The sequence below is a fragment of the Seriola aureovittata genome, chromosome 15 (assembly GCF_021018895.1).
Source record: "Seriola aureovittata isolate HTS-2021-v1 ecotype China chromosome 15, ASM2101889v1, whole genome shotgun sequence".
In the NCBI taxonomy this organism is placed as follows: domain Eukaryota; kingdom Metazoa; phylum Chordata; class Actinopteri; order Carangiformes; family Carangidae; genus Seriola; species Seriola aureovittata.
Window position 1 is genome coordinate 18,199,852 of NC_079378.1, and position 20,854 is coordinate 18,220,705.

The following is a 20,854-nucleotide window of genomic DNA, read 5'->3' on the forward strand; positions in this document are numbered from 1 at the left end:
GTGCAGCATTTCACTGGAGACGTCAGCCAGTGGTGGCCAGTGTATTGTTTTATGCTGCAGTCTGCTGGGGCAGCAGCATGTCCTACATGAACAAAAAGAGACTGGACAAGCTGGTTCAAAAAGGCTGGGTTTGTGCTTGGCAGGAGTCCGGACTCATTCAGGACTGTTGTGGAGAGACACATGCAATGTAAGATGGAGGCCATTTTAGACAATATCAACCATCCTCTCAACAACATTCTGGCAGGACAGAGAAGCAGCTACAGGTGCAGCAAACGTCTCAACTCACTGCGCTGCAGAACAGAAAGGTTCAGGAGATCTTTTGTTCCCACTGCCATCAGGGTGAAAACATTCTCTATGCTTTCTTTGTGTGAAGTTATGTATCATAAATAAACCCGCTTCAACTGAAAGTACGTCTATTGTCCGCCTGTGTCTCCGGCTGCAACAGGGACTTACATATTTTTCTGTTAGAACACTGCTTGGTGATGGATTGCTTCAGAGAGAGAGAGAGAGAGCTTGGGAGGTGATTCACTTCCTCGAAGCTTCAGGTTTAGAACTCAGTGCTAAAGTATTAATTACGATGTTTCGCCAGTGGGAGGCAGCAAACCGTGCCCAGTTTACCCGGAAGAAGAACAAGAAGAGGAAGAAGAAGAATAAGAAAAAGAACATGAAGAAGCAGCAGCAGCAGAAGAAGAACTAACAGAAGAAGAAGAAGAACTAACAGAAGAAGAAGAAGAACTAACAGAAGGAGAAGAAGAACTAACAGAAGAAGAAGAAGAAGAAGAAGAACTAATAAAAGAAAAAGAAGAAGACGAAGAACTAACAGAAGAAGAAGAAGAAGAAGACGAAGAACTAACAGAAGAAGAAGAACTAACAGAAGAAGAAGAACTAACAGAAGAAGAAGAAGTCGTCGTCGTCGTCGTCGTCGTCGTCCACGGTGTTTTCCTGGGTGGATGGCCTTCTCTAATCCAGCTTGTGAAAACTGCATTGAACCGAGACGTGGGATAAAGTCAGTGAAATGTGTGTTAAAGCTTGTTGTTATATCATCAAGTGTAAAAGATATCGGTTTACGAGATAAGCCGAAGGGCCTGTAAATCAGTTGATAAGAATAGCTGTGTGACTACCTCGCTATTAGCAAAGCTACATCAGTAACCTACAGGTACACATGATCGCAAATGTAAGAGCGTTTACAAATAATAAACATGCATTTTTAACCTATGGTAGATCATGCAGTCATTAGTAACATTATAATACAGTGGTACAATCCTTTAAAGGCGCCGCACGGAGAGCACAATGTGTCTTTTAGTCGTAAAATACTAACTTAAAACGTGATATTAAGCTTTAATTAGCAAAATTAGGTCTACCCTAGATGACATGTATTTGAAATTCCGAAAGCGTTATTTGATGTTTTGGTGGTTCATGTTCACAGTAAATATAGATTCATTGTCAAATGTTGGTGGGTCAATAACTGACTAGATTGACAGTTCCCAGTATAATCTCCCGTACATAGTTCATTGAAAGTTAATTTATCACTGGTAGCATATAGCTAACGGTAACTGCTCTTAGCGTTTAATGCTAGCGTTAGTGTTAGCTAAATAACTTTGAACGACAGCCAACCACAACAGAGAGATTATTTTAAATTATTAAGAACAAAAATTCAATAATGAATAATTCAACGTTTTCTTTATCTCTAACCTACTAAAGTATGGAATAGGATCAGGACCACATGCATAAAAAAATATTTATTCTTTTTTGAATTTTGATTTTAATCTCAGAATTTTGACTTTAATCTCAGAATTTTGACTTTTTTCTCAGAATTGTGATTTTTAATATCAGGATTCAGACTGTAGAGACATACATTTCCTGCGTGTGTGAATTTGACGTTAGTGTTATTAGTTCTAAATGTAGCCCTTCTCCCTACAGTAGCCTTCTCTGTTGGATGATCAGATCACACATGAAACTCATCCATTTACTTTCAGTAATAACTTACACTGTTTGCCATTGCCGTTAAATATTTGTATTGGTGTAAAGGTGAAAAAAGGGGACGGCAGGATCCGATGCTAGCCAAATGTCGATTTCTTATCTGCTTTGCAATGCGTTTTATGTATGCAGAAAGGAAGTGTTACCCATACCTCTCCAGAACCGAGTTATTTCTCACATGTGCATCAAATCTATGCAGATAAACAACATTACAGAATTATGTTGATGAATAGTTTATGAAGAGAGTTTATTCATTTTCATGTTCATTTTTAAAAGATTCTTAAATGTTAAATTGAACTTAATAAAACTTTAGACTGTTGGTCTGCAAACAAAGTGAACTGAATTTACCCCCTGTACCCACTGTTGACTGTCTTAACTCCTCTGTCACTCTTTTAGAATGTTTCTTTTTTGAAAGTATTTGAAGATGGCCATGTTTAATTTGCACTGCTCATTTCATTCATTAGGTACTACTGTTTGGATTTGAAACAGTGACTGAGACAGGCCCAAAAGAGAAATCCACTGTTCCCCTCCCCGACCTCTCGTTCCTGACCCTCTTTGAAACACATCTCTCACCATGAATGAAGTTAATATAGTCAGAGAGGGTTGGCTCCACAAAAGAGGTAAGGTAATATGCTGACAAAGGCTTGGCGTTACAAGTGTTATAAATGGTCATGCTTAGGCCCACCTAGAATTATAAACTTGAGATGTCAATCAGATTTAGCTAAAGTGTTCATGTTAAAATGCCAGTGATGTTCCTATTGATTGAAACTTGTACTCAAATTTCATTTCTCTTTCTGACCCAGGTGAATATATCAAAACATGGAGGCCCAGGTATTTCATCCTGAAGAGTGACGGTTCCTTCATCGGCTACAAGGAGAAGCCAGATCTAAACGACCAGACTTCACCACCCCTCAACAACTTCTCAGTAGCAGGTTTGTCCTGCACATGGTCAAATCTAACTCAGAACATTGCTTTATCTTGATAACTATCAGTTGGATGTTTTAAGTGTTATACTGGTCAGACTCCAGTTTTCCAGTCTTCAACAGTTTTCTGTAAACGTCCATCTTAATTGTATACTTCACAGAATGCCAGTTAATGAAGACAGAAAGACCCCGGCCCAACACATTTGTCATCCGTTGCCTACAGTGGACTACTGTCATTGAACGTACCTTTCATGTGGACAGCAATGAGGAGAGGTAAGAACAGGGTAAAATACAATATCAAGCAAGCTACTATCTTTGTCTAAGAGAATTGTGTCAAACTATGGTGCAAACACTTGAAGTGATGCCCAAATGGCATTCAATGGCCTTCATCTGTAAGAGGCGCTCCAATACTTGGTTCATCTGTTTGAGGCCTCAGTCATGTAATGCCTGACAAATTCTGGGATTTTTGCTTCTCAGAGAGGAGTGGATGCGGGCAATCCAGTCTGTGGCAAATAGTCTGAAGATGAGAGAACAGGAGGAAGAAGAGCCAATGGATATGTTTGGCTCACCTAGTGAAAGCAGCCTCGAGGAGATGGAGGTGGCGATGTCCAAGAGCAACACCAAAGTGGTGAGAGGATCAGTTGTTGGGGACATAGAAGATAAAGAGCTCTAGTCTGAATGAATACAATGAAATGTTGGCAATGTTTAGCTTTTGCCTTGTGAAGGCATTTGAAAACACAAACAAAGAAGCAGTATTCATTTTTGAGGAGCACTATATGAAGCACAGTGAGTTCTTGTTTTAACTGTATAGTTTCTACAGTAGTAATAATTCATTAAGCAGTCCCTCCAGATGTTGCGATGCCGCAATTGCAATACTTAACGCAAATGCAACCAATTCCCGTGAATTCTGTGCGGCTTTTCATTTGTGTCCAATCACTGCAACTTTTTTCTGCAAATTTGATTTGCACAGTGATTTACAGACACACTCCGGCGGACACGGGACTCAATGTCTCCAGTGGCTGGGAGCTGAGCTGCCTAGCCTGTTAAAACATATAGTTGAAAACCACCAATGCGTAAAAAGTGTATGTGGCTTAAAACTAGAAGTCAAGTTTAAGCTTCTGATAGGCAACTACAACACCTACCCATGCATAGGGGATATGATATCATTGACAGGCAAAAATTTCACAGAGCATTGCCATATTAAAATTACATATTTCTCTAGGTGTGCGAATTACTGGAAAATGTAAGTACACAACTCAAAACATTTTTTAGACATTTTAGTGAGGAAAAGTTACATACTCTCACCCCCACAGGGTGAGTGCAGTGTTCAAAATACTCAAAAGACCAGTGAATGTCCACACCAAAGAATTTAATTCAAATTGTTTAGTGAATCTTTTCAACAAGCAATGAACAATTACAAAATTCTGGATCAGATGTGCCTTTTCCTAACCAATAACAAGTGTTGGTCAGTCCACAGTCTGACAACCTAACTTTCCCTGATCCAGTGTATTTATACAAGTACAAACAAAGAAATGTGCATATGGGCGTTTAGTCGTCTTCTGATTGGCTCTGCTGGCTTCCTCCTTCCCACCTGACTCCGACCTCAAGTGTAACCTAAAGCTCAGCACGCTCAAAGGAAGACAGTTAATGTATACATATAAATTACCAATTATCTACCTCTGTTACCTCCGGCTGCCCCCCCCTACACATGCCCATAGGGTGATCTTTATCAGTGGTTGTAAATAGTTTCCCTGGGGCAGATGTTTAAACAACAACTCACCCTTAGCACCTAAATATCCACTAGCATAAATCATTGAACAGTTTTAACTTTAATAGTCTGAAATACTACAACAAAATGTATTTTTATTAGTAGATTTTCACCTTGGTACTGTCTAGCCAGCAATGCAGAAAAGTGGGTCAGTTGACTGCGTCATAATGTCTGTATTGTCTTGCATGCCTTATAGAGATACTTTTAGAGAACTGGCCAGACGTCGAGCCTCATATAAGACCAATTTTGTATTCCTCTCCTAAACCTCTTTTACTTCCTTCTGTGAGATTTACTCAGATGAGTGTTCCAACAAACATTCTGAATTGCTTATTTCAACCTGATTAATGACATTTTTGTGTTCATGAGGTTTGATTATTATATATATTATAGATATTATACATATATACTATAATTGATACCCCCAAATATGAGTATGGCGGTGTGCTTGGACACAGTGGCTCGGCGCTATACCTGGACTGAAATTTTGGGAGTTAGAGACAATTGTAAAGGACGTGTCCCCAGAGAGCTTAGTTCATTCACGGTGGACATAACTTGCTCCGCAAAGCAAACAGTGACTAACAAACCAGCAGCAAGGAGGCACAGGCAGCCAACAACTGTGTGTGTGATGTGAGTTTTTAATGCTGAAATGCAGACATTTTACTTGCCCAGGGAGTTCTCAGCAGTTTTTATCATAGCTTTGTACTGTATGTCCACCCTCAAGCTAGTGCTAAGCTAGCTATGCACAAACTGCATGATGCCATCAGCAGGCAACAAAACAAGCTACCTGGCAGTATTTTTATTGTGGCAGGTGACTTCAACCACTCCAACCTTTAAAATTGTTTTACCTAAATTCCACAAGAATGTTGATGTTAAAACAAGGAAGTGCAAAACATTGGACCAGATGTATATAAATATATCTGGAACCTTCGAAACTCATCCATCACCCCACCTTGGACAGTCTAATCATTTGTCCTTCTTTGTGACCCCAGCATAGAAACTCTCATAGATCTAAACCTCAGACCAAGACAGTGCAGATTTGGACCAAAGAATCCAATTCAGCACTACAGGATGAAGACACATTGTGATCACTCTTTGAACACCCAGACATCGAGCACTACACCTCCATAGTGTTGGCATGGATCAACTTCTGTGTTGATAAAGTTGCTGTAAGAAAGCACATTAAGGTGTTCCCTAACCAGAAACCCTGGTTCAACAGCAGTGTGTGGCTTCTACTCAAAGTCAGGAAGGCAGCACTTACAGTAGATCAGGAGAGAGGAAGGCCTCAAAGGGTGAGGCATCAAAAGTGTCAAACAGAAGTACAATCAGTGCATTAATTTCACAGACAACAATCAATGCACTATGTGGCAATATATCAGGAAAATAACTGTTTACAAACAATACACTTGTATTGTAAACCTCAGTTGACACCTCCCTCCCAGAACAGCTCATTTTTTGCCCCCTTCGAGAACAGCTCCAAAACTGGACAAGCTACAATTATCACCCCACAAGAGAGTGAGCAGCCACTTGCACTCCCCCCCCCCCCCCCCCTTACAAAATCCATCGGACATTATTGGTTCTGCTCTCAGTACTGAAGAAATTATGAAATTAATTTCCAATTTGTTATTGCAACATAAAAGTTCTCATGCACATTCACCAACTCCGCTTCTGATTAAGTCATTCGTCGATGCATTTTGGCTGTTCCCTACGCCCCTACGCATAGGTTCTTCTGCATCTCCCTCTCTGACCCTGAGTGTGAGAGGCGGGGCAGCGCTCTCACACTGGAGCACCAGTCTAATGAGCTAATTAAAGTTCTTAAAGTCTTTCAGCTCAGATCTACAGAATTTTATTACAGAAAGATCCAGTGAAGGAGAAAAACTACTAAAATCAATAGATGTCTCGTGTTGTATTTACTGCTGTACTATCCACCCAATTGTCGATAACTCTAATGATCATTGATCATCAATATCACCAGCGCTTTAGATCGTTAAAATAAAGCCCACTGTGTTTGTTTTCATTAATGACTTAGTTGAAGATCAGATCACATCATCTCTGTCTGGAGGTTTATTTTCTCACACTTGTGTTTTTTAATTAAGTTTTGCACAATTTTAAACAATTAGTTAAAATCCACATTACTAATGAATTCTCACACCCCAGACCTGTGTACTTTACAGACAATGAGTGACTTTGAGTACCTGAAGCTGCTTGGCAAGGGGACATTTGGGAAGGTGATTCTGGTCAAGGAGAAGTCCACCGGAGTACATTATGCCATGAAAATACTGCGCAAAGAGGTCATAATAGCCAAGGTGAGTAAGAGGTGCTTGTGTGTGCATGCGTGTGTGTAAACAATTTGTTTTAGCTACAGCAGTTACTCGCCTCGTTTTGCTTGGCACCTCAATACCTTCAGTGTCCTGATTTCCAGTATGGGGATATTATCTCAGACTACAAAACAGTATTTTCAGTATGTTTACTATACTATTTACCATGACCAAACTCCCCAGCCTAAACAAAGTGTTCTTTGTTTCCTTAACTTAAAAATGTTGTAGGGATGGGTTCAGTGGCATTTTATTGAATCTGAAACGGGTTCCAAATCTGTTTATTAAATCCCTCATCAAATTTGTTTTTGGTTTTGAATTAAAGCATCGGTTAGTTTTAAAAAAGTACTTTTTTATCACTCAGTGCAGTAATACAATACATTTCAACTGTTTTCTGCAACAAAAGACAAAACTTGTGTAATGTGCAATTATTTATACGGCTGCTAGATTATGGCAAAAATGATTATTTTGATCAATAATGTGATCATGATTATTTAACTGTTTTTTTTTTAACTTTTCATAAAACTGTCTTTTTTAACAGTGGACTTTCTTGAACTTTAAGTACAATACAATATACATTTTTTTAATTTAACGTTTTAGAAACCCTAATGTTCAAGCAGTACAACACATCAACCCTGGCAGCACACTTGTTTATAGTAAAGTTAATATCAAGCACAACACACAACAGAAAATAAAAAACAGATTTCTAAACAAAAAGCATTGTGTCTATGTAGTTTTTCCGGATATACACGATATTACAGAGCACAGACAGCGTAGACAGACCTGTCACCTGTCCAGCACGGTGCTGTTAAACCAGAAACACCGCAGCTATACAGAGCATGGGGATTACAGAGTGAGCGCAGCTTCAAAATAAGTTTTAAAAACACGGTGAAAAAAAGTTTCCCACAGATTTCGATTCTTTTGTGGCACTATTATTAAATATTAGCATATATAAGGTGCTCCATTGCAAATACTTGTTGCCAAGTACTTGACAAATATACAGCAACATATACAGGTCCATCTCTATTTGCTGTCAGTCTCACCTGTTGCCTCTGCCCTAGCTGGTTTTCCCACCGCAGCATTTTGGCTGCTGTCCTCCCTCTCCTCTTCTACATCTGTCTTCATTAGATACAGCTATCACCTCCTGGTGGTCTCTTGCTGTTTCAGCTGCCAAGAATTCATTCAAATTATGATAAAATACACTTAATACATTTTATTAAATTACTTAAGTCATCTACATATGAGACAGATATAGATATATCTCTCATAGATATACTCCTACCATATTATAATAATTTTGTCAGGATTGCAACAGCGGGGCAGGCTCTATAATTTGGAATATCACTGCCTGACTGGCTGACTGACTGAGTGATCATATTTCCACCACTGGTCAGTCAAATGCCTGGTCACTACGTTGGAGTTCCTGGTGAACACAGGTTCTGTTAGGTGGATATTTACAGCCTGAAGTGTTGCCAACTTAGCACATTGTCACTATATTTAGAGACTGGGTATAACTCTTGTATATAACTGGATGGTGTATGGATGCCGAATGGGGGCTTAGGGCTACACCTCTTGTTATCGGCAATCGAAAGAACCGCTCTGGTTTCCTGGCCAGGAACTTCAGGGAACTACTAAAGAATATAGTAGATCTGAATAGCATGTTAACAACAGAAATACCAGAACTGGAAATGAGATACTATGCACAGCAATAAAAGCCCTGTTAAGTTATGACGGCCATGTTTTGTTTTGTTTTTTTTATCAATCTTGCTTATTTTTAACAGAGATTTGTCTGTCAGTGCCCCAAGGCTATCAGTCAAATTTGGTGTTGCTAAACTTGTGATTGTCAAATTTGAAGTCAATCAGACAAATGGTGTGAGGGGCACTTTTTGGAGCCTTTTGGAGCCTTAATTACACTACCACCATGTGGCAGTTTCGTGTTTCTCGCTCATTCCAGCTCACGGCAATTGTGAGCTGGAATGTGTGTAATTTCTGCTGCTAGGGGTCTCTCAATCAAAACAATAGCAAAAGACAATGTTGAGTGACATTGTGAAGTAGCAGGAGATTATAGGATTTTTTGTCTTCACCATTGCCATCAGCATTCTGCTGTGAAGAGCACTGTATTGTGGGATTATGACAACTGTTGTAAAGGTAAGTGGGCATCCCAGAGGAGATTTCATGAGTTCCACCTCACAGATGTCAGCTGCCGGTTGTTGGTGGACAGAGGTGTTACAATTAAGATGCACACAAATGTAATAAAGGTAATGATGCCACGCTAGGCTGTTGCTGACTCAGGGACAAGTGGCAGAATAAAATGAGAGACCATTGTATACATATCTAAATTCTTGAACATTTGGAAACAAAAATTATGTCAAACCCCAATGTTACAGTCTTAATGCCTGTTGCTGATTTAAGTAAAGCTTTACATATTATATTGCATGTTTTCAGTCTTCAGTCTTGTGTTTGTTTGCAGGATGAGGTGGCCCACACAGTTACAGAGAGCAGAGTGTTACAAAACACACGACACCCCTTCCTCACGGTGAGAACACCTCTTTTCTCATGTAAAACCGCCTGCACTCACTTAAAATGTTCTTTTTTATGAGCCAAATTGTCCATGGCTCAGTCAGAAGCTCTCAGTGCTGAGCTCCTCGTAGATGATTTCACCATTTGGCTCAACACTGAATGCTTATCAGTACAGATAGTGTATTCATTTGCATATAGTCAGTTTTAGCCACTTTGGCAGCGTACAGTAATTCTAGGGACACCAGTATTGGGCGGTCCACCACTTTTGATCCAGACTGAAATAAACTCTCAGAACATTTCATTTGGAATACCTGCTTATTCATGTAATTATCCATTCAGCCAATCATGTGCATGCATAAGATCCTGCAGAAGCAGGTCAACTGCTGATTTTCACACAGAACAGTCTCTAGAGTTTTAACTCAAAAGCCAAAAACCAAAATCATCCAATGAACAGCAGCTCTGTGGAGGAAACACCTTGATGAGAGAGGTCAGAGGAGAATGGACACAGGCTCACCAACACTGCACAGTTGAAGACTGGGAAAAAATGTAACCTGGTCTGATGGATCTAGATTTCTGCTGAGGCAGCAGATGGAAGGGTCAGAGTTTGGCATCAACAGCATGAATCCATGGACCCAACCTGCATTGTTCCAACAGTCCAGGCTGATTGTGGTGGTGTAATGGTGTGGGGAATGTTTTCAGAGTTTGTAACATTCAAACCATGATTGATTTTCATTAAGGGCCCAGTCCATCTGAGTAGTGTTGCTGACCAAGTGCTTCCCTTTATGTCCAAGTTTAACATCTCCTAATGGTTACTTCCAGCAGGATAATGCTCCATGTCACAAAGCAAAAGTCGTTTAAAAATGGTTTCATAAACATGATAGTGAGTTCAGTGAACTTCAGTGGCCTCCCCAGGCTCCAGACCTGAATCCAATAGAACACCTTTGGGTGTGGCAGAACAGAACATTGGTAGCATAAATGTGCAGCTGACAAATCTACAGAAATGATCTGAGGCAATTATGTCAACATGGCACAAAGAACTGAGGCTGTTTGATAGCAAAGGGAGGCCCTACACAACTATTAGTATGGTATTCCTAATAAGTGCTGCGTGAGAGTGTCTCAACATCTCTTTGATGAATTGCCATGAAATTTGATGAAGACATTCATGTTCTTCTCAAGATGAACTAACTAACTTTAGTGATCCTGACATTTAATCCAGCGCCATCATCAGGTCAAAATGTTAGTTTGTCCAAGGCTTTGATTTATGACATATACCCCCCCAAAGTACTCCCATCACCCTCAGCTCTACTTTATGTGCAGTACTAAATGGCAAATGGTAGCATCTTGACATGCTATACTAAGATAGCGATCATTATGCTTGTTTAACATGAGAATGTTATCATTGACGCTGTGAGCATGTTTAATATGCTGACGTTAGCCTTAAACTCAAAGCACCGCAGTGTTTGTTGCAGAGTCTTGATACAAACCTGTTGCACATGATTGAAATTTGGATGATATAAAGCTAAATTCATTATTATTTGTGTGTATTTTAAGTGTTTTGTTTTTAGGGTGATACCTAAAACAGAACTAACTAAGTTGACTCCGTTGTGGCTGAATATTCCACTTGGTTTTATTTTGTTATGTGTCTGTTGTTCCTGCATTCATCTAATTTTTCATTAAGTTTGAAAATATTCAGCATTATTACTTGATTGTGTTTTTCATCAATACCCATTACGTACAATTGTAGCAAATACTCTGCTCTTGTTTTCCATCACCTTTCTCTATTTCAACAGCACATAGTTCATTTTGAGATAAAACTTTGAAAGCTTTGCGCCATGCTGTTTTCCTGTGTCGCTTTGTATATGATGATGTCTCCAAAAGAAAAACTAACTATTATTTGACTGACAGTATTAGGTTTTACATGCAGGCTCCTTGACTGATTGGATGTAAGCAGCCAGTATTCAGCTCAGTATTTGTCTTTACAGCAGGAATTTTACCACCAGTTCACAAAAGCTTTTAAAACCACTGTCAAATCATGTTAGTGAGATTGGAGGTATCTTTCAAAGGATGTTCATCATGCCTGATCATGTGCCTCTTTTGAAGCACTTTATTTCACTGTATTTTTGGCCCCTCAGATATATTTTCCTAATGTCTTAATTTTCTTCCTGCAGACACTGAAATATGCTTTCCAAACCAATGATCGACTCTGTTTTGTAATGGAATATGCCAACGGAGGCGAGGTGAGATCACATTCACACGTCCCAGTCACGTGGAGATATACTAATATCAGTTTGTGTTAACACAAACAACTTGCCCCGCACACACCGATTTTTTTTTGTAATGGGCAAGTGCTCTCCACCTGCTCTTGCCTCTTTCAGCTCTTCTTCCACCTGTCACGGGAACGAGTCTTCACAGAAGACCGGGCACGCTTCTACGGTGCCGAGATTGTGTCAGCTCTCGAATACCTGCATTCACGTGATGTCGTTTACAGGGATCTGAAGGTGAATATTGATTATATCCATCAGTTCTGAAAATATATGAAATATCATATCCATACAAAAATCAATAGATAAATCAATAAATCATGAAGTCAGAGAACATGACTGCTTGATAATTTGTGATTTTAGATTGCCTTACCAGGACGAGAGTTTTTAAGGCCCTGATTCCAATCTGAGTCCTTTAATATTGGGTGCTGCTGATAGCGAGTCCAATCTAATGCCAATGTTTACATGAGTTTAATGTAGAGTAAAAAAGCCTGTGTATCTGATCTTTTCTAAAAACTTATTTACCTACATGTAATGGAATGAATATACCCCATTACTACCCACCTCTGTTTCTGAGTAAGCCGGGGGGAAGGGTGGTCAACATTTTTGAATACTTGACTACTGAGTATTGATCAACAACTCAATCAAATGATCTATTATGTTCTCCTGATTAAATCTATCATCATATCCATGATCATCAGAATCAGATTTGATGTGTATTTTATTCCATCTCAGCTGGAGAATCTTATGCTGGACAAAGATGGCCACATCAAAATCACAGATTTTGGCCTTTGTAAGGAGGGCATTACTCCAGATGCTACCATGAAAACCTTCTGTGGAACTCCTGAATATCTAGCACCTGAGGTAAGGCACTGAAACTGACTGGGTGGCACATGTTAAACACAGCTGACCTCTACACAAGCAGTCCTATTTTCCTACATCTTTACCACCCACAATCCGCTGTATGATACATTATCCACATGTTCACACGCATTACAGACAGCTGTGATTGATGAGAGACACTTGTTCTGCTCTATTTTGTTTTTTGGGTATTTGTGTGATTAAGAAGGTGGAGCATTTAAACAGATGGTCTTGACCAGTGCATGTATTTATTAACCATCTCAAAGTCACTGCTAAGAATCACACTGCACATTAAGCTGGAGCTACACATACCTCCCTCGGACTGAATGGTTTGATGAGGATGAAAATGATGTGAATCATATGCTGTGGCCTTCACATTCACCAGATCTCAACCCAGTTGAACACCTATGGGATCATACTCCAGTAGAGTAGCAGGTGGTGGCCCAACACCTTACTAAGATACTTTATGTTGCTTTTTCCTTTGTCACTCGTCTATACGTCTTTTAAGACATGGTGTCCGAATTGCAAGAGGTTCAGAGGTAACTGGACAACAGCAGTGGTAGCAGAGCTCACACATGCCTTGGAGTTGATTGATAATTGATAGAGTACCATGGTCTACATGGTTCCTTGTCAATGATCAGGAGAACACTTCATGACCAAAACCACAGAGGATTCACCACAAGATTGAAACCCCTGGTAAATCTCTGGTAACACAGAAAGGCCAGGCTGTAGTTCACTAAAACACAGAAAAAGAGAGAGTTGTGGAACAAAGTTCTATGAACTGAAGAAACAAAAAAGCTTCTATCAAAACGGCATTATCTGTCAAATATGGTGGTTCTGTTATAGCTCAGGCATGTACAGCTCCAATTGAACTGGCACACTGGCATTTATGGATGATTAATGATGATGAAAACTCATTGGAAGACATTTCACCATTCAGGAGGACAATGATCCCTAGTATATGACCAAGCAACCAAGAAGATTTTCAGGATGAAGTGGAAAAAGTTCACACATCTCTTAACTCTCTAAAGTACACAATAGTTTTGTCCTTGTATTTCCTCTTAAATTATGTTTTCTTCGAATTTTTTTTACATTTTAATAAAATTCAGTTCAGTCGAGTCTTTTTTTTTTTTTTTTTTTTTCCCAGCTCTTTGGTTTTTTTAAGCTTATCTGTATTCAAATGAAAGAATCCAGGTGGAGGATCCAGCTTGTCCAGCTCCCTGAATGGGTCTTTGACCCTGGCGAGACCGCAACAGTGGTAGTGGATATCCTCCTATTCGCTGAAACTCATCCACAGTCGTTTTCAGACACAGAGATCAGCCATGAAAAAGAAACATCCAAAGAAGAAATGACAGAAGGAACCAAACTCCATTCATTTTACTCTTCTGATAAACAGCACATCCCGTAACACGTTGCCTCCGCTGCAAAATGCATCAGGTTTTCAGCAGTGGAGATAACATTTTTCATTCTAGCTAGCAACAGCAGTCTTCTGCTGCCCCATTGCCCTTTCCTTGAGCACAGGCAGAGTAGTTTTTTTTTTTTTTTTTTTTTTTTTTTTTTTTGTCTACAGATGCTGAGTGCTCTCTTTTGGACATTTAGAGGAACTGCACATGCCCTGATTGCATGATGATTGACTATTGTCTATGTTCTACATGAAGGCATCAGGAAGTTCCCTCTGAAGGTTCCCAGTAAAATAGTGATGTCTGAGAAAATGATTTTTACACTTAACCGAAACTGCTTAAATGTAAAAACAGCCTGCATTACTAGTGAAGGCACTTAACTGTGGGTTAGGTATTCATCGTACCTCCCCTTATTCTATATGCGCAGTGAAGTGTCATGCAGGCTGCTTTGTTGTTGTGTGTAGCACACAAGATTAACCTATTAAAATTACTCTTTGTTGCACTGGACCAAATTACCAGGGTTTCTGTGTGGCACTTTAGAATAAGAGCAAAATTGTTTCATTCTTATAATTTTGAAACAAGACCAAAGATTTACTTGGCTTTATAAATTTGGGCCCTGTTGTTGGAGATGATGTCTGGTGGGAAATCGATTTTGCTCTCAGGAAGTCATCATGCAAAACTGAAAAGAAAAATATAGATTTAGGTCAGAAAAGTGTGGAGTTAAGTGATGTGTACCAATTATGCATGAACAAGGCAGCAAATTCAAAGTCACTTCCTACTGCCATTGTTGCCATTAATTAGGCAAATGTCTGTTCTTCCTCAGGTCCTAGAAGATAATGACTACGGCCGGGCAGTGGACTGGTGGGGTCTGGGTGTAGTCATGTATGAGATGATGTGTGGGCGTCTGCCTTTCTACAACCAGGACCATGAACGTTTGTTTGAGCTCATCCTCATGGAGGAGATCCGCTTCCCCCGGAACCTGTCGCCCGAGGCCAAGTCCCTGCTGGCTGGCCTGCTCAAGAAGGATCCCAAACAGAGGTGTTTAACCGGACTGATCCTGGGTGTAGTTTCTTTTTGGAAATACCCACGTTATTCTCACATGATCTTGTCTGTACTCACAGGTTAGGCGGAGGGCCCAACGATGCCAAAGATGTAATGAGTCACAAATTTTTCACCATCATCAACTGGCAAGATGTGGTACAGAAGAAGGTGAGATATTCTGAGGCTGGAAGACGTCAGACTGAGGTTTGCTTTTTAGTCAGAGGTGTGTGTGTGTGTGGGGGGGGGGGTGGTCCAGTCTAACTGCTTAGTCAGCCTTCATATCTCTGATTTCAGACTCTTGTCATCAAGGTTACATAATTATGAATCTCAATTTACGTTAAGAACGTTAGTTGGAGCCAGCAGATCATATTTTATGAGAAGTCCATGCAGAATACCAGGTCATTCCAAAGAGTTCACATTCATTTTCTTGCCACTGTATATGAACAATGCAGCTTCCATCACAGACCCCTGTCTATAAGTTAATAAATCCAGTATGGTCCCAATTAAATGGCCATTTTACCAATCTTTTCTGTCTTAGCTCACCCCCCTCTTCAGACCACAAGTGACATCAGAGACGGACACTCGGTACTTTGATGAAGAGTTCACAGCGCAGACCATCACTCTCACTCCACCAGACAAGTGTAAGTATCCTCTGACTGTGGTAGAACCTTCATGTCTTGCGAGGCGACACTGACACAGCATGATCCACCACTGTCCAGGATCAAGTTCTGGTTTCATGGCCTGAATGTGACAACTGACTTTTGCTGTCTTGTTCTCACAGATAATAGTCTGGACTGTGAGGATCCTGGCCAGCAAGCACATTTCCCCCAGTTCTCCTATTCTGCCAGCATAAGAGAGTGATAGCATCTCAGATAGACAGACGGATACACACACACATACACACACACACACACACACGTGCACGCACAAACAAAAACACAAGAGGCATGAACACTATGGCCAGAACGTCCATCTGTAATGAGTGTTTAGTCCTGGCAGGATCTAAGTGCCTCAGCTGGTGGCCATATTTCTCTATAGAAACCCCCTCCATCCACACTACAGACTAAGTCTGGCCACCCTGGCTGTACTGTATCAGACTGGACTTCAGTACTTCACATAATCAGCACAACTCAACAACACAATCAGGACTCTGCCTGTAGCACCTCTGGATGGCCTATAAACAGCTGCTGCTGCTTTTTCCAGACTGTAAACCATCTGTAATTTTTAACATTGTCCTTTTTATGGTCTTATGAGAAGCCATATAGCTCTTTAAATATGTTTCAAAGTGCTCTTCTTCAGAATTAGCTGTTACCACTGGTGATAAGACGTATATGAGGGAGGAAGAAGTGTGGCAGTTTGTTGGGTGTTTTTCTGTTAGGTGTGTGTCGATTTTTTTTTTGTTTGTTTTTAGTGAGTTTTTGTTTCTTTTGTTTGTTGTTTATTTTTGTCATTTATTTTAGTTTGTTAGGGTTAGGTGAGAAAATGTGGGCATCCAACCCAAACTCTGTGTTTTTATACAACACTTACCCAACATGCATCAGGAACAACAGATGAATTTATAACACATGATGATCAAAGTGTCTTCATGGAGAAAAGCTTTACTAAAGCGGAACACAAGAGGCCCACAGAGAGGCTGTCCTTTTTAAACTGTATGCAATGAAAACAAGTCACTTGTATATGACTTCACCTCAGACTGATCTTCATCAAGTGCGACACAGCAATTAATGGGAATTGGGAATATGTTAATGCACAAGGTGTTTGTTATTTAAACAATGTTTTGTTTTTTTTTTAAATTTGAACACGTTTGATCATCTTGATCAGCAAAATACACACCAGCGATGTGATTTAAGAGGCTCAATAAGCACTCAATGATATAAAGCAGACCTCATTTTTATTCAGATGGCCCATGTTCATAATGTAGCTGAAAGTTTCCTGGATTGGTGTCACCTCACCAAATTGTGTCTGTTATGGAAATATAATGAATATGAAAAACTGTCAGATACTAAAAGTACTGTTGATTTTTTTTTTTGACTGAATAGTTTCTACATTTTGCCAGTTTTAGATTATTTAATTTCAACAACATTCTTGTATAGCTTCTAATGTTTCAACAGCATCATTTAACATTTGAGAACTATCATTTTGGTATCTGTACTGAAACTTAGGTGTTATACGGGCACCACTATTGAACGTTTTTTTAAGTATAACTAGCCCAAGCACCAAACTGATTTTGTATCACTTTCAGAGAAGATGCTAATATTGGGAATGTCACCCTCTTTTTGCATTCAAAGCTAATACACTCATACCTATGATATATCTTATCTTTCTAGCCTTCCTGTGAAAGCCGTCTTTCCTCAAACAATAAATCACCATGCTAAACTTAACTTGCTGGAGATTTCACAAGTTTGAGTCCTCCTGGCCACTGACTATCCGTCATCTTTTTTTAATACTTAGAATGCTCCAGTGCATCCAAACTGTTGCTGCTTTTCAGACTTGAACGTACCACTAGATTTGATTGAACAGCTAAAAAAAAAAAAAAGAAAATCCAGCGAGGTGTGTATATCATGAACATGGTCCATTGTTAGATTTTGTTTTTGAGTGCAATGTGTACTTGGAAAAGGTGTCTTTTTGTTATTTTCAGTTATTCCCATCTGTTATTAACAACATTAAATGGTAACCAGTTGGGGTGCACCGTTGAGAATTGCAATGCTGGGTGTTATACTGTACATGAAAATGCACCCAACATATTGTTGGTGCTACACTGGTGTGTCACTCATAATAAAGAGCTGGAGCAGAAAACTTGCTCAACTTCCCGTTGCTCACAGAGCCTTCTACCGCATATGCTGTTTTTAAATAATTTCCGTTATTTTTATTTTTGTCTTGTTTATCTTGTAGATTTACTTCTCAACTTGCTGTTTTCCCTCATCTTTCCTCTACCCTGAACCTACTTCACAAATGGTCTCAAATTAAGGAAATTCATAATCGTTGAAAGAAATGTATGTTTTTCAGTTACATTATTCTATTAAACTGTTCATTTCTACTTGTCTATGAATGTAATTCTGAAAGACAATGATTCAATATATCTTTTTAACTGTCTTAATACATCATGGTGTCCTGATTCTTTTCATCCCTGCTCTGTAAGGTGCCAAAGCTCTGTTGCTCCACTTGGTGTCATTAGTAATACAGATACCAAACACTTGTTAGTATAAAGCATATCGAAGTAGTGGTAGGTAAACAACTGTTAACCTTGAGACAGGGAAGGTTTGTGAGTCTAGCCCTCAGCTAGGCAGTTTTCCCACCTTGACACTGTTAATTCGTCTGTGCTAACTGTATGAGGCAGATGTTACCAGCAGCCTGAGATCACAGAGGGCAGATCTTAAAAGCTGGTTGTTCCCTGCCACACTTTAGCCTTTAGCCTTGCTGATGTGTTTCTCTGCTGTTACTCTAACTGCAGCCACAACCACAGATTGGCATAATAATAACCCAGGTGTCTTTCCAAAGGTACTTTGGGCTAAAATCTGAACACAGCCACTAATATTCTGTATGTACTGATCATGTATACATTGGTTTTGCAGATCATTGAACACATGTACAGACACTGGGTTTATATTCCTCCCCAGTCCTCTGCACTGTGTAAGGTGATTTTGTACCTCTGCAAGTATCTGCAGTCCCATATAAAGAACACATCAGGCTGGTTACCTAATGTTTGAGAGCAGGAAAAGCAACTGTTGGATGGGTGTGCTAATGAAAGGTGGTGACAAAACTGTATTACACTTTTGTGGAGAATGTGAAGTTCCGTCAGAGTATGGTACAATGTTCCAAGTGTTTCCCGCTGCATTTAAGACTATAAATGGTCTCTATTCACATTGAAAGGGACATTTATGTATTTTTGTGTGGTGTTGGAAAATGTAAAAACATAAATCTCACATGTAGTTCACACTCAGGGGTCATGGTCTGGGACGATGATGACATCACTGCAGTCAAGGTTGGATACTTCTATCCAAACTGTCTGACCAGGGTGTTCACTACTCATCCATACTGGAGTCGTGAATTAGATTACATCCAAGGTAAGAGTGAAAATCTGATTTTTTTTTTTTTTTTTCCAATTGTATGCATATCACACCACAGAGCTTTCAGTTTCAAACTGTACACATATGCATACAGTGCCACTCTTCAGTAAACATGACCAAAGGCATGTGAGTAGTCTAATAAATGTCCACATAGACAAAGCGCGAGACTTCCTAAGTTGAGACGTTCAGAGGATATGCGAATTACATTCTTACGTAACCAGGCAACCCTTTACGTCTCTATCTCTGCTGTTTGTCAGAGACGGCGGGGCTGCAGTGTGTTGCGCTCCACACACACGGGAGCCTCACGGCATCCTTCAACACCGCCCCAGCAGAGAACATGTGCTGTCGGGGAGCGACCACGCCTCCACCCGCCCGTCTCACATGCTGCCGCACACATCCACTGTCTCCCAGGTTGCGTTCAGGCCGTACGGGAATACGGTAGAACAATGGTGGTCTCGCGACGTTGCTGTAGTCTCTTAAAGGCACTCATCAGCTGTTTCATTATGAAGACGGTGTTTTACAAGAAAAACAAAACAAAACGTGTCAGCTACGAGAAACCCCATGAAATTTCATGCGAGTAATGATCACAAAATGAATTACTGATTGTGTTTATCTGTCAGAACAATTCATCATTAGCCTGCCTCTTCGAGTGTAAATTAATAGTCTAGTTAAAGAATCTTGGAACCATATCAATTAGGTCCACTGGTGCTGTGCGTAATATTTGGCCTATTCACATTTTAGGGATACGTGAACGTTGACCTGGACTTGACAGGTCCATAGTAGGGTGCTCTTTTAACTAAAAATAATTTTCCGTATTGGTATTAAAGTCCGTCTTTCCTGAATGCGGCTAGTTGTAACTGGCCCCTCGCGTGCTGTGCTCCGATATGCAGCGGAAACGTGTCGACCACAGACCACACCGTTCTTTATTGGTGTAAAATCAGTTCTATACCAATAGACCTGCAATGCTCTTTAATGTAACCCGTCTGCTCTGACTGGACTCCAAAATATGACATGACATAGGTTATATAATAAGAATTTCACTTGTGACAGTCAGTAGTGTGAGTGATATTTTTGTTTATGATTAACGACGTTTGAATTAGATGAAAGATTGATTCATTTGAATTGCTGTGTCACAGTGGTGAGGTTAGTGCAGATTTATATCAGCGACGCTGTACCAATGCTACCTTTACGTGCTCCTCCTAAACTCCCCCTTTAGAGTTCCGTATTGATAAACCATCTGGCACACACTTGTAAATCAAAGAGTGAATGAGGCCGTTTACCTCGTTGTAGAGTGAAAGACTTTCTGTCCTCCCATTTGTGTGTGTGTGTGTGTGTGTCTGTGCGTGCGCGTGTGCTTGGTGTCTTCGTGCCACTGTAATTTGATATGATTGTTTTTTATGCTTTCTTTAATCATAATCAAAGCCAAATGTGAATAGCCTTTTCATTTGGTCACAGATGTAGGTTACATGTAAATTCACTTTCATGGCTATTTTGACATCGACTACGGTTGAGTTTGTGCTTTCTTCACCAGCTTTAATATTTACAACAGCAATTAAAAACATCATACTAACACCAAATGCACCGCTCACGTGGACTGTCAGCCATTGCCATCTAAACACGTGGCTCCGCACGAGATTTGCCAAACCACCTCCGTTACGTCACTGGCGAGCTGTTCAGCGCACTGACACGCTCATTAATATTTAGACGAACGGGGCGTGGCTACG

At 40.0% G+C, this 20,854-nt stretch overlaps 1 protein-coding gene across 2 annotated transcripts; it reads left to right on the plus strand.

Moving 5' to 3' along the window:
• Positions 1–517: 517 nt before the first annotated feature.
• LOC130182328 (RAC-beta serine/threonine-protein kinase-like) lies at positions 518–18,164 on the plus strand. Of its 2 annotated transcripts, none has more exons than XM_056397168.1 (14): positions 518–1,006; positions 2,442–2,597; positions 2,781–2,909; positions 3,062–3,173; positions 3,378–3,528; positions 6,840–6,971; positions 9,451–9,516; positions 11,669–11,737; positions 11,876–11,998; positions 12,497–12,625; positions 14,846–15,060; positions 15,144–15,231; positions 15,602–15,704; positions 15,845–18,164. In XM_056397168.1, the coding sequence occupies exons 2-14, from the start codon at positions 2,552–2,554 to the stop codon at positions 15,922–15,924; spliced, it is 1,443 nt and encodes a 480-aa protein (XP_056253143.1). In that variant the 5' UTR covers positions 518–1,006; positions 2,442–2,551; the 3' UTR covers positions 15,925–18,164. The 2 variants fall into 2 exon arrangements, with proteins under 2 accessions (XP_056253143.1, XP_056253142.1); XM_056397167.1 differs by having other exon boundaries at positions 519–1,017.
• Positions 18,165–20,854: the final 2,690 nt, after the last annotated feature.

Bases quoted from the DNA above. Each gene is read 5' to 3' on its own strand.
- LOC130182328 (XM_056397168.1), top strand. From the start codon at position 2,552: ATGAATGAAGTTAATATAGTCAGAGAGGGTTGGCTCCACAAAAGAG. The intron at 9,517-11,668 runs GTGAGAACACCT...TTCTTCCTGCAG, and splicing joins CACGACACCCCTTCCTCACG to ACACTGAAATATGCTTTCCA. The intron at 15,061-15,143 runs GTGTTTAACCGG...CTGTACTCACAG, and splicing joins AAGAAGGATCCCAAACAGAG to GTTAGGCGGAGGGCCCAACG.